This window comes from Pseudorca crassidens, chromosome 15 (assembly GCF_039906515.1).
Source record: "Pseudorca crassidens isolate mPseCra1 chromosome 15, mPseCra1.hap1, whole genome shotgun sequence".
In the NCBI taxonomy this organism is placed as follows: Eukaryota; Metazoa; Chordata; class Mammalia; order Artiodactyla; family Delphinidae; genus Pseudorca; species Pseudorca crassidens.
Genome location: NC_090310.1, coordinates 79494145 through 79511144, shown reverse-complemented (window position 1 = coordinate 79511144; position 17000 = coordinate 79494145). Strand labels below are relative to the sequence as shown.

At 42.5% G+C, this 17000-nt stretch overlaps 1 protein-coding gene across 3 annotated transcripts in view; it reads left to right on the top strand.

Moving 5' to 3' along the window:
- Positions 1 to 12882, top strand: part of ZFP64 (ZFP64 zinc finger protein) — an 88025-nt gene extending 75143 nt beyond the window's left edge. The window contains exon 5 of one of the 3 annotated variants that reach the window (XM_067708524.1): positions 1998 to 12882. In XM_067708524.1, coding sequence (XP_067564625.1) covers positions 1998 to 2707 — 710 coding nt within the window. In that variant the 3' untranslated portion in view covers positions 2708 to 12882. The remainder of the gene's footprint in view (positions 1 to 1997) is intronic. The other 2 variants (XM_067708522.1, XM_067708523.1) reach the window with 2 other exon arrangements.
- Positions 12883 to 17000: the final 4118 nt, after the last annotated feature.

Here is a 17000-nt window from a genome sequence, read left to right as displayed (position 1 = left end):
TTCCCAGAGACCAGGAAAAAAGTTGGAGAACTAATGATAAGAAGATAGAAGTCTGGTTTCTGACTAGGTCTAGGAAGAAAAGAGAAGTGAGAAAATCAAATGAGAAAAATTTTTCAATTCTCGGGGGCCATGAGAGATGAAAGGGCTTACAAGAAGCCACACAGGACAAAGGGAATGGCTGGAGAGATCCATACCTAGAAAGACTTTTCAGTAATATTGGCTTCTCGGAGATAGTGGAACAGTGCCCACAAAATTAAGAAATGATTTGGTATGTAGACTTCTATACCCAGCCAAACTATCTCAAGTGTGAACGTAGACTAGACAACAATGCACAAGGACTTGAGACTTCACTCACAGCCACCAGGCTAGTGGAAGTTACTGGAAGATAAACTCTAGCAAAACAAGGGAGGAAACAAAATTTGGCATGAGATATTTGATATGTGAAGATCTGAATGAAGCTGACTGGGGTTGTAATAAAGGGAAATATCAGGATGATACTTATATGGAAAGTTAAGAGGAAATTCAGCAAATCAGAAACTCAAAATCCATAAGAAATTCCATGTAAAATGTTACATAATTAAGAGACTGGATGGCTTTTGAGATGATGGTGAGATTCTTTTTTCCCTCAATGCACAAGCCAAGAAGCAGGATAAAATGTGACCCCCAAGTGAACATGTAAGAAAAGAGAATCAAGGGAAGGGCAAGATAGGGGTATGGGATTAAGAGATACAGACTACTATGTATAAAATAAGCAACAGGATGTACTGTCCAGCATGAGGAAATATAGCCATTATTTTGTAATAACTTTAAATGGAGTATAATCTATAAAAATATTGAATCACTATGCTGTATACTTGAACCTAAGATAATATTATAAATCAAAATACTTCAATGTAAAAAGGGAATCGAGGTGAACTTGATACTGGCCACACGATCAACTGGCCCAGGTGGAAGTGGACGTTTATCCACTATAAGGAAGTGGACGTAATCCCAGTGCAGAATTTGGCTCAGATGAACGTCACATACCCAGTCATAATATACATTACCTGTGGTTTGTGTCTAAAGTTTAAAGCAACTAGTTAAAGCATGGGAATTAAGTCAGAATGCAAACCAAACTTAAATGTAAAAATAAAGTTATTTCTCAAGCAGGGAGAACGTAGTGTGACAAAGAGAAAGGAATCCTTAAACCTCTCAAGCTGATGGACTAAAAGTTGAAGCTATTACTCATTTTAGAAAGTAAGGCTAGAAGAGTCAAAATCACAACCAACAATGCAGGAGAAGTTTGGGGAAAGGATGGTTATGTAGGATAAGTAAGAATCTCATCTTTTCATACAGTCAACTGCCAATGATATTTAAAGTAACAACCTCCAAAAGAACTAAACCCTTAGCAGTGCCTCCAGGGAGTACCGAGGAGGCTATGGCGTTTCATGATTTGTCTTCTCCTGCTGCCATATTCATGAGTTAATTTTATAAATAAAATTCATTCTGCCATCGTGAAACTACGAAACTTTAATAACACAAGCCAGTTAACTGGTGTAAAAATACAGGTTAAACACTGAAGTGAGCACATTTGTAAGTCTTAACTTGATTTGGAACAGTTGTGTGTAACGTAAACCACACCTCTTCCTTCCATGTCCAAATTTGGGATGTCAAGTTAAGTGAGTTTAGATCTGAAACGGAAGTGTCCTGAAGAGTGTGGACTTGGATGCCATGATGCCTGGATTCAGATCCCTGCTGTTTGGCCATGGTTGAATAACTTGACCTCTCTGAGCCTCCGTTACCCCATCTATTAAAATGGGGGTAGTAGTACCCACACGTAGGATTGTCGTGAGGATTAAGCGAGTTAATATACGTGGTAAGTGGTGGTGTTACGAGGTGACAAGTCATTGGAGTTCAAAGACCCAGCTACCTCTCTGCGGCCAGGTGTTCTGAGGTGTGTTTGGGGGGAGTTCTGTGTTGCCTGCCTGCTCTAATGGAAACACACCTTCCGTTGCTAGGGGACACCCCCTTCCAGTGCTGGCTCTGTAGCGCCAAGTTCAAAATCAGCTCGGACTTGAAAAGGCACATGATCGTGCACTCGGGGGAGAAGCCTTTCAAGTGCGAGTTCTGTGACGTCCGCTGCACCATGAAGGCGAACCTCAAGTCGCACATCCGCATCAAGCACACCTTCAAGTGCCTGCACTGCGCCTTCCAGGGCCGGGACCGGGCCGACCTCCTGGAGCATAGCCGGCTCCACCAGGCCGACCACCCCGAGAAGTGCCCCGAGTGCAGCTACTCCTGTTCCAGCGCCGCCGCCCTGCGCGTGCACAGCCGGGTCCACTGCAAGGACCGCCCCTTCAAGTGCGACTTCTGCAGCTTCGACACCAAGCGGCCCAGCAGCCTGGCCAAGCACATCGACAAGGTGCACAGGGACGAGGCCAAAACAGAGAACCGGGCCCCGCCGGGCAGGGAGGGGCCCCGAGAGAGCGGTGGGCAGCACGTGGCCCAGATAGTGACCCAGCGGGCCTTCCGCTGCGAGACCTGCGGCGCCTCCTTTGTCAGGGGCGACTCTCTGCGGTGCCACAAGAAGCAGCACAGTGACCACAGTGAGAACAAGAGCTCGGGCTTGGTCACCTTCCCGCCCGAGAGCGGTGCCTCGGGGCAGCTGGGCACCCTGGTCTCCGTGGGGCAGCTCGAGACGTCCCTGGAGCCCAGCCAGTGCCTCTAGTTCCGCCGGAGAGGGTGGGCAGCCGTCCGGAACGCCAGACACGCGCCCCTGCCCGGCCCTCTGCACTCAGGCCTTCGAGCCAGACTTGAGTCACCAGCTGAGGGGACACCTGCTCCAGCGAGGCCATGGCCCCAGTCACCGTGGCCTGAGGGCAGGCAGGCGCCAAGGCAACGCTGTGGAGACCCTCCCCCATCCGTGTCCCTGTCTTCCCTCCAAGAATCGTCTAAGCAGGTTGTCTCGGTTCCAAGGTGGGGGGCGACCATCGAGCACTGCTCCCTCCAATAGGGATGGTTGCTTCGCGATGGATTCCAGTTCTAAAACCAGTCCATCTCCGATGGCATTATGAAACTAATTAGACCGCATGGAAAAACTAATACTACGCTCATCTGTAGAGCGGGAAAGGTGAAGGTGATGGCGGGGTACCTGGAGGGTCTGGGGCGGCCGGAAAAGTTCTATTTCTTAACCTGGGTGGTGGTTTATGAGTATTCGCCTTCTGCGTTTTTTGTGTGGTTCCTTTTATCTGTTGTCTTATAATAAAAAGGCAAGCTCATCTGTAGAATGGTGTAAGAGGGGCACTCCATTTTTATGGTCTTCCACAGACAGGTTATGGTGTGGGGTTCTGCGGTGCTGCCCCGGCCCCATAGTAATTTCTCTGTAAATGCACGTAGGAGATCTGTGTTAGTGCTCTAGTGAAGCGAAATGCAGTTTGATCTGTAGGTGGCGCCAAAGATCAAGCTGACGCTAGCTCAGCCTGTAATTGTGTGTGTTGTGAAATTCAACCTTGGCCTACTTGGGTTCATAAAAAGAGATGAGGGGCCCAGTGGGTCCTGGGCTTGGTTCTGGGACATACGATGCGTGGGAAAGCCTGAGACTAGTGTCTTCATCACGGTAAGCCCTTGGTGTTTGCTGAACCAACAAACAAGAAACCCCAAACCTCTTGTAAATGGACATTTCACTTGACGGAAACTTAGGAGGCCATGGAATGCCAGTGGATATATAATTTATCCAAAGTTGCTTTGTTCTTTTCTTCAAATACAGTCTTTGTTTAATACAAATTCTTGTGTGCTCTCATCAAGCTAAACATCTGTGCTTTTAAAACATTGAATAGATCCATTGTTTTTGATACACTAGAAACAAGGATGTGAAAACATTTTTTTATAGATTGTATGCAGGGGACTATGTCACTTATGAAATAGAGGTACAGAACTTATTTTAGAAATTTTGTTTGAACAAATCTGATTCCGTTTAAGTCTGACTTCGGGCGAGTTAGAACGCACTGTTGGATCTTTTTGTGAGAAGAAAAGATGGAAATGATAGCAGAGAGAATTAATCATTTCTTTGCTCTAGAGCTATTTTTGGTTGTTCAGAAGTGTTTTGTTACTGAATGCTGGTGCATTGTACAGATTCTTTAGTCACCTTTCTGCCGTTTGTCAAAGAGTCTTATCTGTGTTTCTGTTCCAGTATCAGAAGGGCTGTTGACCTTTCAAGTGGGAACCGATAGATCGAAATCGTATAGACGTTGCTTGTACTTCTGGTGTTATAGCTCTTCAGATAAACAGGAAAAATATCAGCCTCTTTAGAAGACATTTTTTCACCGCTGTATGGGCATCAAGGGTCTTGGATCCACGCTGGTATCACCTGGCAAATTTGCTTGCCCAGTAGAGCGGAGGTCAGCAAAAAGTTTGGGATCAGATAATATTTAATATAAATAGTAAATATGTGAGGCATTATGGAGCCATTAGGTCTCCTTTGTGACTAAACTCTCTGCACAAAAGCAGCCAGACGATAAGAAAAAGAACATGTCTGTGTTCCAACAAAACTTTATAAAATGAGGATGAGACTTAAAATATACAGCTAATCACCAAATAAAGCTGGGAAGCAGCCGTAGTAGGTAAGAGGCCGCTGACATGGTTTCTGCACCCAGCTCTGTTTCGCAAGGTCCATATGGATCTGAAAGGGGAAATTGATTAATGAATATGTTTGCAGTTTGACATCACCTGGACCAGGGGTTGGCGAACTTTTTCAGTAAAAGGCCAGATAGTAAATTTGGGGGGCTTTGCTGGCCTTAGTCTCTGTTGAAACTCCTCAGCTCTGTTCACCTCTGTGGCACAATCACTCAACTCTGCCGTTGTCACCGAAGCAGCCGTAGATAACAGGTAAGTGAATGGGTATGGCTGTGTGCCAATAAAACTTTATTTACGAAAAGCAGGCCATGATTTGGAGGGCCATCTTTGGCTGACCCCCGAGCTGGGCTATTGAGTGCAAGCAACGGGGTAATTGATGATGGGTGAAAACACAGGAGAAATACTGAGAATGCCAAGTTTCCTGGGATCCCTTTAAGCGAGCTACAGCTTCATGCAAGAGATCGGCAAGTTCCCGCTTAGGCACTGGGAAGAGCTGCGTCTTTTTGATCGTTAGTCAGTGTAGCTATCTCCAGTGAAGAGTACAGAAATCAAGATGTTACCCTCATGCTCTCCTCTGACTAAGGTTTCTTGCTGCCTTCTAAACATTGTAGAACATGAATTTTTTTGTTTGTCCCTGGGTTTAATTTCTTAAAAAGTATGCGCCTCAATTCCTCTTGCTGTGTTGTTGTGAGTCCTTACTCTGAGCCAGACACTGTGCTGAGAACGTGACCCGTGTTAACTCATCTCCTTCTCCCGGGTACCATCCAGAGCTGGAACTAGGGTGAGACAAGGGAGGCGTGTGCCTGGGGCACTCAGAACTCAGTAATCACTCGTTTTAAAGCAATATTTTTTTAATTGGCAAACTGTGGCCCACAGGTCAGCTGCTTTGTTTTTGTAAATGAAGTTTTATTAGAAGTTGGCCTGGGAATGAAGGCAGGACCATGCAGGGGCAGACTTGGACCTGGCTTTAAGAGTGTGGTGTTTTTGTTCGTTGTGGATTCTTCTGCGTTCCGTTTGGTTTTTAGGAAAATTGCGTTAAAATAGTCACCTTGATCAGTGAGATGTTGGGTGCCACTTTCTATCTGCACCAGAGGGGATCGCCTCAACCACCTCACCCTGGTCTCTGCCTCTTGTTCAGATACGAAGGTGAAGAAACTTCTGTTATTTTGTTAGAGTAATAAGTTGATCTGAGTAAGATGATGACACAACCATCCAAAAGGAGCCTTCTTTTGTTAAAAGGTAACAGGGTTGAGGAGGAAGGAAGTAAGAACAACCCTGCCTCTGGCACTACTGTCTGGCTGACGTCCGGCTAGAGATTTTCCCTCAGATTCTCAGTTTGCTCGTCTGTAAAATGGGCCATTTCAGGCATTTGGCTTAATGATAAAGTCGACTGGTTTAAAACACCAAAACAGAAATTGGCTCACGTGTGTGTCTTTTTCTCGTTTATTTTGTTTGGGGCCAGGGGATGGGGACAACCAAGGACTAGTACTGTGACCTTATGACACTGGGCATCGTGGTTTCTATCTTACTTCTCAGCCCCGCCCCGCATCTTCAACACATGGTCCAAGGTGGTGGCAACTTAAGCTCGAGCCAGGATGGGAGGGGGAGGCCATCCTCCCTCTTCTTGGCACTGCTAGAAGGTTGCACATAAACTTATGCTCACCTCTCCTGGCTACATGGCTGGTCATACGCCGTGGCTGTGGCAAAGGGTGCTGGGAAATCGTGGCTCTGGAGTAGCCTTGCCGAGTTAAAACCCCACAAGGAGATGCTGAGTCATGAGTATTCTCTGCCCCTGAGCAATAATGCAGGCTCTTGAAGGCTGGAGATGACTTTGCTATGAAACACCTGGCACGGGTCCTGAACACCCAGGGTATTCTGTACATGAGCGTTTCTGTTTTATCAGGGCTTGTTGGGGCACCCTCTGTCTGTTCTTTGTGCATACTGGCCCATGGCATTCTTCCAAGGCTTTCTGTTCCTCTAGTCCGGTGGGTCTCAACTGTGGCTCTGGGCTGCAGTACCTGGAAAGCTCTGAGGTATTTGGAATCCGTCTCTGTGGGGAAGGGCCTGGGCATCAGTACTTTCTAAAATTCTGCAGGTGATTCTAATGTGCAGCCAGGTGGGAAGAGCTGCTCCAGTGAAGGAGGGCTGTCTTCATGGGTGCTTGCCGTCTGTGCAGTCACGAAGGGCCTCACACTCGGGTGCGTGCTCTGCTTTTGCTGTCTTGGAATTCTTAATTTTTGAACAAGGGGTCCTGCATTTGCATTTTGCATCAAGCCCTGCAAATTACGCAGCCAGTCCTGTGAGGAAAGAAAAACATGCCTAAGGAGGGAGCCTGTGTGCATCACTGGTACAGAAAAGGTCTCAACTTTTGAAAACAAGACTCCTGGCTGGGGCTGGCCAGCCAGGGCTCTGGGTGGGAGGAGGAAGCGCCCTGAACCATGACGTTCAAGCATTTCCCTGCCGGATTCCACTCAGACCTTACAATGAATGACATTGGTATTTGCTGTTACAAGAGAAAGCTAATCTTCAGAAAAGTTAACCTGCTCGGTGCAGCTAACACAGGAAAGTCAGACCCACGTGTGCTGGACTCCCGTGCCTGTGTGTAATTTGCAGCCTGACTCTCCACTTAGACTAGGGTGACTTCCACTGGCAGAAGTAGGGGAATTGGGGACGGAGCGATTTGAGTTCTAAGTGTCGAGGCAGGAAAATGACAAGATCTTTTGCACGAATGGTGAGGTCGATGTTGGATTGGAAAAAATTTTGAATATGGGTGTTGTTGGATGATCGGAAAGTGTCCCTAGGCTGTCTGCCCACATGCTGGGGGCAAGTATTGCTGGAATGACCCATGTTACATTCCCCCAACAGGCAGGTTACAAAATGGTTGAGCAAATTTTGCTTCGATACTGATCGTTGGTGATAACCGCACTTGAACTCCCAAGAGTATGAGTGGCCAGCTGAGCCTGTGCTCAGGGGCCGCGTGGATAGGATCTCGTTCATGCCCCACCTTGAGACGTTTCTGTTTTAATAGAGAAGGAAATGAAGGTAAAGAACCCAAGTCCAGCAGTTGGTCAGGATTAGAACCAGTGTCTGCGTCCTCCAAGTGGAGCTCCTTCTAATACCCAGCACCACCTGCTTGGGAGACCTGCCTTAAGGCCAGTTTTCTTCATTGCTTTTTGAGTCATGGACCCCTTTGTCAGTCCAGTGGAATCTCTGAATCCCTTCTCTGAGTGATGTTTAAAAGAATAAAACAAAATGTATAGGTTTGCCAAGGAAAACTGTTATATTGAAATAGTTATCAGAATATTTCCTGGATTATGGGCATTTTTATTAGCATTATATTAAATGAAGGCTGTAGCAGCAGACCTAGTTAGTAACCATAGTTGACCCTTGAACAATGCAGGGCTTAATCTTACCTAATTTATAGTCGGCCTTTGGCCTTCCATGTCCGCAGTTCCTCCATGTTTGTGGATTCAACCAGCCACGACATATAGTACTGTAGTATTTACTTCTGAAAAAAAAAAAATACCTGCGTGTAAGTGGACCAGTGCAGTTCAAACCTGTGTTGTTCAAGGGTCAGCCATACTCTTAATTTTGAAGGAGAGATGCGCATAAATGTTATTTCAAGATAGCTACAGCAACCAGAATGTTATATGAAAATAACTGATTTCTTTTGCTGACTGAATCACTGGTCCTGTTAATGCTTCTGTGGTTTGGTACCTGCATCCCAAACTGACAAATGCTCAATTTCAGTTAGAGGCGAGGGAAGTAAGATTCATCTTCTTTCCCATCCAAATCCCTGGACCCTCTAAATTCTATCCATGGTCCCTTTGCTGCTAGGTTAAGACCTCTGATGCTAATGGAATTTCTGGGGTCTGGTTTTCTTGGTAAAATTTGAACTTGCAGTTCTTTCCATCATAACTAGATCTAGTAGCACCAGGACTTAAATATTTACCCCTGCCTCCCCTCACCCACCCCCCAAAAGACCTTGCATTAGGAGGAATTCACCGAACAAGGCTCTTTGTAATGCCTACGTACAGCCCTTTTCTGATAAACTGTCTTAAGATGGCTCAATTCTCACCTGTTAGTTTGAGGGACTTTGGCCTATAGAAAATAGACAGTGTATGTTTGTCAAACAATTCTGAAATTCTCGAGGCATTACACATACTCACGTGCTCTCACACTGCACCACCTATTTCTGGAAAGGTCACAACGGACTGGCTTCAGCCTAAAGCTAAGGGTAGGGTTTTTACCCAAGGCTGAGAGAGTAGTAACACATGAATAACAGCAGATAATTCTAGTATTCAGTGCAGGGTTATCTGCACTTGTTCATTTTAAGCATCCTGGGAGGGAAATGGTTATTTCAATTGTATTGGTGGTTACTTGTGGACTTGAAACAATCTACCTTCATTACTTTTAGTTTTGATAAATGATCCCTTTATATTTAAGAGAAATTCACGTCCTGTGTGTAATTCTTTCAAAACACATAGACATCTCTAGATTTTGAGAAAAAAACTGGACATATTTGCCTCTTATTTAATTGTCCATTTGTCCCTCATTGCAACAAATTTCTAACATCGATATCTGAGGGAATCAATGGTACAGACATCGTTTAGAAATTGTCTTTAGAAGAAAAATCTTCATTCCAGATACTCATTTCTCTCCTGACCCTAGCCCAGTCTCCAGCCCAAAGGCCAGCAAACTTTTCTGTAAAGCTGGTAGGAAATATTTTAGGCTTTGCAGGTCGTACGGTCACTTGCAACTGCTCAGCTCTGGCCTCACAGCACAAAAGCAGCTGGAAGTGGTACGTAAAGGAATGTGCGTGTGTTCCCGCAAATCTTTACGGACACCGAAATTGGAATCTCATGTAATTTCACATCACAAAATATTCTTAATTTTCTCAACCATTTAAAAATCCTTAGCTCGTGGATTATACAAAAACAGGTGATAGGTTAAATGAGAAACACAAGGCAAAGTATACGAGGAATCTCTGTTACTTTTATAACTACATGTGGATCTGCAATTATCTCAGTAAAAATTTCACTTAGAAAAATAAACTAACAGGTAGTTGGCTAGATTTAGCCCCCAGGCTGTAGTTTACTACCCCTGCCAGTCAGAACAGCTTATTAAAATATGATACATAATTTTAAACTGCTCTCCTATTTCTTGATTGTTTTTGACGTGAATGGAATGTTTGAATAGGATTTTTTTCTGACGTGTGCTGTCTCCAAATATTGGTTTTATATTACAGTTCAAATACAAAAGCCTTAGCCATGTAGCTGTTGTAATTAAAGATTCTAGTGTGGCTTAAGTATCTAAGTGATACTAAGCAAATTTACATTTGTCAAATGTTCACTTAACTAAAAAGCTCAGCATATCCTCTCTCTGAAATATGAAAGTCATTTATAAGAAGTCCTCAATCCTAAAATGTTTTCTTTTAAAATAATAATCTTGACATTTTTTTAAAAAAATCAAGCAATACCAGGGGGTGTGCAGTGAAAAGTCTCTCTCCTTTCACAGCCCCTCATTTTCCCTTTCCACAGGCAGTCACCATTAGCGGTCGGTGTCTATATCTATAAACGTTTTGGTTTAAAATTGGTCATCATGGCTGTCTTTTGGGGTTGGCTCCCCAAAATCATAATGATAGTAGCTGCCAGTGCCAAAGGGTGCGTGAACCTCACAAACGTCTTGACTCCACACAGCAACTCCAGCGTAGGTGACGCTGGCCCCATTTTACAGATTGAGCTCTTGAAGGGCAGAGTCGTCGGACACAAGTGGGTCATGGTGTTTGCATGGTTTTGTGGTTTGATGAAACAAAACCCTCCTGATGCTGAGTGGCTGTTGGTATGGAGGTTGGATGAGGCATTGGAAAGATAAGCTACCTTCCGGTATTGAAAGCGTTCAGTTCTTAAGAACTGTCACTATTGTAAAGTGACTTTGTCTTATTACAAAAGCAACATGTGGTCACTGGAGGAAATGTAGAAAAGCAAAATAAAAATTAACCTGTAGGGGCTTTCCTGGTGGCGCAGTGGTTAAGAATCCACCTGCCAATGCAGGGAACACGGGTTCAAGCCTTGGTCCGGAAAGATCCCACATGCCATGGAGCAACTAAGCTTGTGCTCCACAACTACTGAGCCTGTGCTCTAGAGCCCGCGTGCCACAACTACTGAAGCCCATGCACCTAGAGCCCATGCTCTGCAACAAGAGAAGCCACTGCAGTGAGAAGCCGGCGCACTGAAAATGAAGAGTAGCCCCTGCTCTCTGCAACTAGAGGAAGCCTGCACACAGCAACGAAGACCCAACACAGCCATAAATAAATAAATAAATAATTTATTTAAAAAAAAAATTAACCTGTACTTTAGCCATCACAGCATCTTGCCGTTGGGGACACCTCCAACCCAAGGCAGGTAAGGAAGTTTTCCATCGTCAGTGCTATGATGAAAAGCTTTGTGGAGAACTGTTGAATGCATCCTTATTTCCTGAAGATGAGCTTTGAATGTAGCATGGTAGTTAAGAGCCCAGAGGCTGCATTCGGAGTACCTGGCTGGAATTCTGGCCTGTCATTTCGTTAGTTGCATGACCTTGGTCATATTAAGACCCTCTGTGCCTCATTTTTTTTAATCTATAAAATAATCGTAGTACCTACCTCATAGCGTTGTCATGAAGGTTAAATAAGTTAATCTATGTAAAGAGCTAGAACAGTGCCTGGCACAGGCTAAGCACCAGATTGGACTAGCTAATCATAATTTATATTTTTTCATGAGTAGTTAATACTGCCAACAATTCTCAGTTACCCAGGAGTTTCCTTAATCCTCAAATTGGTATGTGTGACTTTGGAATTAATTACATATTTTATGAATTGGATTTACTTTCTTAGTAATTTCTGATGCACCTACTTGAATCAGGACAAACCTACACAGACCTTGCCGTTTATCCTCTTCTCTTTGGTCAAGTAAAAAATGCCTGTACTTTGAAAATAAATGGACATATTAAGTGAACACAATGGAATAGAAATCGCCTATTCGTTGTAAACAGAATTTAATTCTACAGCCAGATAGTGGGAAAGAGTATTCTTATGCCTTGCTAGAGGGAGATTTTGAGGGGGACCAATTTGGTGATATCTACCAAAATATTAAAATGTGAGTTCCCTTTGACCCAGCAATTATTCTTATAGGAATTTCTCCTGTGGAATTAACTCAGGTATGCAATTGAGTATGTTCAAGGATGTTCAGAGCAGCGTTGTCCACAAGAACAGTTAGCAGGATACAACCAGATGTCCATGAGAACAGGGCTGGTCAAATAATGATAACAGCCATGCAGTCCAGACCATGCATCACTAAAAAAAAAAAAAAAAAAAAATGTGGTTGACCCATGTGTGTTGAGATACAAGTGGTTGAAGGTCAATTATTAAGTAAAATTAAGTTGCAGAGTACTCTGTACAGTTTAATCTCCATTGGTGTTTTTTTAAAAAAGTTATGTACATGAATATTGTCTTAAAGGATACGAAATAACTTTAATGGTGGCCGTCTCTGGTAAGTGAAGCAGGCGTGGGAAAGAGTGGAGAGCTTTTATTGCTTTACTAAAATCTATTCTGTTAGGCTTTTTACAACAAGCAAGTATTACAAATAAAAATAACTTTTAAATTTATCTTAGAGGTTCTCATCCACTTTACCAGTTTATTCACTTTGATGCCCAGTTCTAAATATAAATGATACATTAAATGTGTAAAGTCCTTTGGAATTTAAACATTCTATGAACATCTCATCTCTTGTATTTTGCTTCTTCTACACTCTTCCTCCGCACCTATAGCCTCCTACCCACCTTTGGACACTTTTTAACCTCATTTTCTGGAAAATACTGAAAAGAGTTCTTTAAATGCAGTTTATGAATTGCACAGAACGTCTTTCAAAATGTGAGCATGGAAGGATTGATCACCTTCATGGGTTTCTTTGTTATTTTCTGGCATTCTAACTTCAGGATAAAATAGGAATTTACCCAATTAGAGCAGTAGTCATTTCAGCAGCTGACCTTGTTTCTGCCAAAAAAATTCAGTCACAGAGTAGATCTATTCCCTGATTTCATCTGTAACTCACCTTGCACTCCTGTGCTTTCCTTTAACAAAATATTCTCAGAGAATGTGACCACACCTCTGGAGAACAGGGAATATTGTGCTGGGGGCAATACAATGCACTACTGATATTTCACTCCAAAAGAATATATTGATCTTAATGTTTTAATTTAAAACTATTGCAATACAGTCAATCATTTTTATCATATTAAATTCATGCTTGGGGCTTCCCTGGTGGCACAGTGGTTGAGGGTCCGCCTGCCGATGCAGGGGACACGGGTTCGTGCCCCGGTCTGGGAGGATCCCACATGCCGCAGAGCGGCTGGGCCCGTGAGCCATGGCTGCTGAGCCTGCGTGTCCGGAGCCTCTGCTCCGCAGCGGGAGAGGCCACAATGGTGAGAGGCCTGCGTACCAAAAAAAAAAAAAAAAAAATTCATGCTTATAGAAAATTTGGAAAATACAAAATAATACCGAAAACTACCTGTAATCTAGTCCCAAATCCATAGGCAACAGTTGCTAACATTGTACTCTATTTTCTTAGTCTTTTGTTCTGCTTAGTATGTTTTTACATCATTGTGTAATACATGCTAATGTCTGCACAATTCGAAATTTTTATTTTCCCCTCTTTGTAACCTAATATGGTATTTCTCCATGTTGTCAAAACTACGTATAAATGTTACTTACCATTACTCCCTTGGTGGACATTTGGGTTTCTTTTCATTTTTTTATTCTTAAAAACAATGCTGCTTTTATCATAATGCATAAAGCTCTTTCCATATATAGCATTATTCAGCTAGATTCCCAGAAATTGAATTACTAGGTCAAAAGTCATGAACAGTTTAAAGGCTCTTGCTAAATGTTACCAAATTGCTTTCCACAAAGGTTGTACCAGTTTACCCTCATCAGCAATGCTGAAAGGCCAAGTTGACTTTCTCCTTCTCCAAAACTGTGTGTTATTTTGTTAAGTACAATGCTAATTTAGATAAGCTGATTATCATTATCGCATTAGTGGAGGACTTTTAAAAACTCCATCCATGATCATATTTTTGCATTAGTTAAGTGATGTGTATTAAATTTTAAAATGGCAAAAAATATCACAAGTGTCCTGATGACCAGGTATCAATTTGCAAGTATAAAATCCACCGACCCCTTAATCCAACATCAGAGTAGGCATTGTATAGGCATAAAATCGCTTGAAATTTCACCACTAATAATAATATATATAATATATATGATAATATAATAATGTCATTATTTAGCACATAATTAGTGCAGTAACCAGCAAAAAGGAGAATTATTAAAAATCTGGACTGTTTGCCCAGGGATGTTAGGAATTTATACCATGTGCCTTGATTAGTGTAATCAATATGAAATACCAGTTGTATATAAATCGTAGGACTCAGCAAATGCTGTAACTTCTCATTGGACGATGACGTTCATGATGACCAAAGCTCCCAGCATAATTAGTTTTGGGTGATGAGTCTGCTTGAAAACTGCCAGGCAGGGAACCATTTCCAATGAATTATCTTTCACTGCTAATAGCCTCACAGACTGTTTCTGTTCCTGTATTTAAATGTAACTCTTGAAAGCTGAACACAGCCGTGATCAAGGAAGGGGATGGGGCGGGCACCACAAAAAAATAAATGCAGAGCTTTGCCGGATTTTCAGTAACTGAGGGCAACCTAAAAATTGGAAATGCTGCAGTTGAAAAGCCCATGTCAGAAAATGAATGGGAGCCTTGGGATGGGGTGGGGAGATGGAGGGAAGCAGTTCCTTAAAATTGGACATATTTAAAAGGAAGGAAAAAGAAATGCTTATCTAGTGTCTCCTAAGGGCTACTCCTCGTGCCCTCATTGCTATATCATTTAGTTATTTGGGAAAAGATTCAGGATTGCTGCAAAGTAGCTTAGTTTAGGAATAGCCAAAAATGGGTGATATGAATAATCCTTCAGTGATTAAGGGCTTAAGAGGGCATGAAGATTATATACCATTTGTTGATTTCATTTTTTTAACATCTTTATTGGAGTATAATTGCTTTACAATGGTGTGTTAGTTCCTGCTGTATAACAAAGTGAATCAGCTATACATATACGTATGTCCCCATATCTCCTCCCTCTTGCGTCTGCCTCCCACCCCTCTAGGTGGTCACAAAGCACGGAGCTGATCTCCCTGTGCTATGTGGCTGCTTCCCACTCGCTATGTTGATTTCATTTTTAAAGCAGAAAATCCTGGTACCTCACATTCCTGTTTTTATATCTGTAGAATGGGATTCTGTAAAATCTAACTGAAAAACTGGCACTAAAAGAACAAAATCTTTAATAATATGATCTTACCCCTAAATGCCTGTAATGATGCCATAGCTAACGTGAAGATTATATCACAGATTATATACATAATACTGTCAGGAGAAAACAGAAAAGTTGACACCTTCGGTTCAGAAATATTTACTGAACACGTACTATGTTCCTGGCATTGTGTGAGCCATGGGGAGACACAAGAGAAGGACATCAGTATATGATTTTATTCCTTTCAAGTAATTGTATTTCAGCTATTGCTATTATAAAAGTAACACATGATCATCTGAAATAGATTTAAATCTTACATGTAATTTAAAAAGAAAGACGGAGGACAATCCAATAAACGTGGCTGGAAAAAATAAAGTTAGATTCCCTGCTGTAGTTACAAAAATAAATCCCCCTTGATTAACAAAACCTGAACAAAACTGACAGTTGTGGAAGAAAATACGGAGGAATACATTTTTAGTTTATTCAAAAGACACAAATACCATCAAAGAAAAGAGATTCGACAGCTCCAAATTTAAAACACCGATAATAGTAATAGCAATAAGGCACAAAATAGCAAATTTAAAGGCAAGCAGGATACTTGCCACCTAGTTTAGATAAATTATTAACATCCAGCATGCACAAAGATCTCTTTCAAATCACTAAGAAAAAGACAATCCAACAGAGGAGAATATGGAAAGGGCTAAGGACAGAAAGATGGTGAGAGAGGACAAAGACAAACATGTGGTCAGACCATTTGCAAGGGGCTGACTCAAGAAAATGGACTTGAAAAGGACAGGTGAGCTAGTCTCCAACTGTAAGATCTGCAGACCTTTACAGTTGGTGATGCCAAGTGTTGGCAAGAGTGGCTAAGATATAAAATATGTGACTTGAGGGTCCAGTCCTTGTAATAAACGACTTGTATGTTGCTGCCTTGAGCAAGCACACTGACTTGGACAAAATTGTAAGCCCTCCATGCCTGGTCCTGCCGTCTGCTAATTGTGGAAAGAGTAGAGTACAAAGCAGAAACCCTGCAGCTGTGGTTAGAAGCCTAGACCCACATCTCAGGCCAGCTCTGCCACTTACTGGCTGAGAGCCTGGGGGCAGTGACCCCCACATACCTTCAATTCATCCTCACACTGTAAGATCTTGAGCAGGTTCGTTAATTTCCCAGAAACTCAACATCCTCATCTAAATGATGGGCACAGGGTTAGTGGGAGGATGAAGTGAGATAAGGCATTTGGCCCCTGGCCCAGATCCTGACACATGGTAGGTACTCACTTAATGACGGCTATAATTGGAACTTTGTATTGGATCCCCCATAAATTGTGTAATACCTGTGACAATAGACTCTGGGACAGGCACAAAATAAATACTAGCTAATTCCAGTGTTTTGCCTCAAATATTCACAAGAGATTCTCATTTTAGATAATAATGAAATCAAGATATACATTTACATATCTTGTATGCCATTCAAGATGTATACATTGGTATACATTCATAAATGTGGCCTCCCCTGTTGGAATTTCCCCTGCTCCCTTCTGGAAATTCAGGAGTGAAGTGATGCCCAATAATACAACTCCTACTGGACATATAAAGTAGATTTTACTGTGTACAAATAAATGGGTGTATAGACAGACAGATTGCTCAGGGATGATTATACAGTTCATCTTATGTATTAGGGCATTTTTACTTGTATCTATATCTTGATAACAATGCAAAGCAGAATGTAACTTTTTTTCCCCTTTTCTTCCTCCCAACACACCTGTTGATCAGCAATCCTGTTCATCATTTCTCCAAACCAGATCTTTTTTTTTCCCTGGAGCTTTAAACGTTTTTATTTTGAAATAATTTTAGATTTAGACAAGAGTTGCAGAAATAGTGGTTCCCAAAAATACCCTTCACTGAACTTCCCCAAATGTTAACATCTTACATGAGCACAGTACAACTGTGGAAATGAGGAGAATAACCTTGCTACGACACTGCCGCCTGATCTCTGACCTTATTCAAAATCTGCCAGTTGTCCCACTCAGGTTCATTTT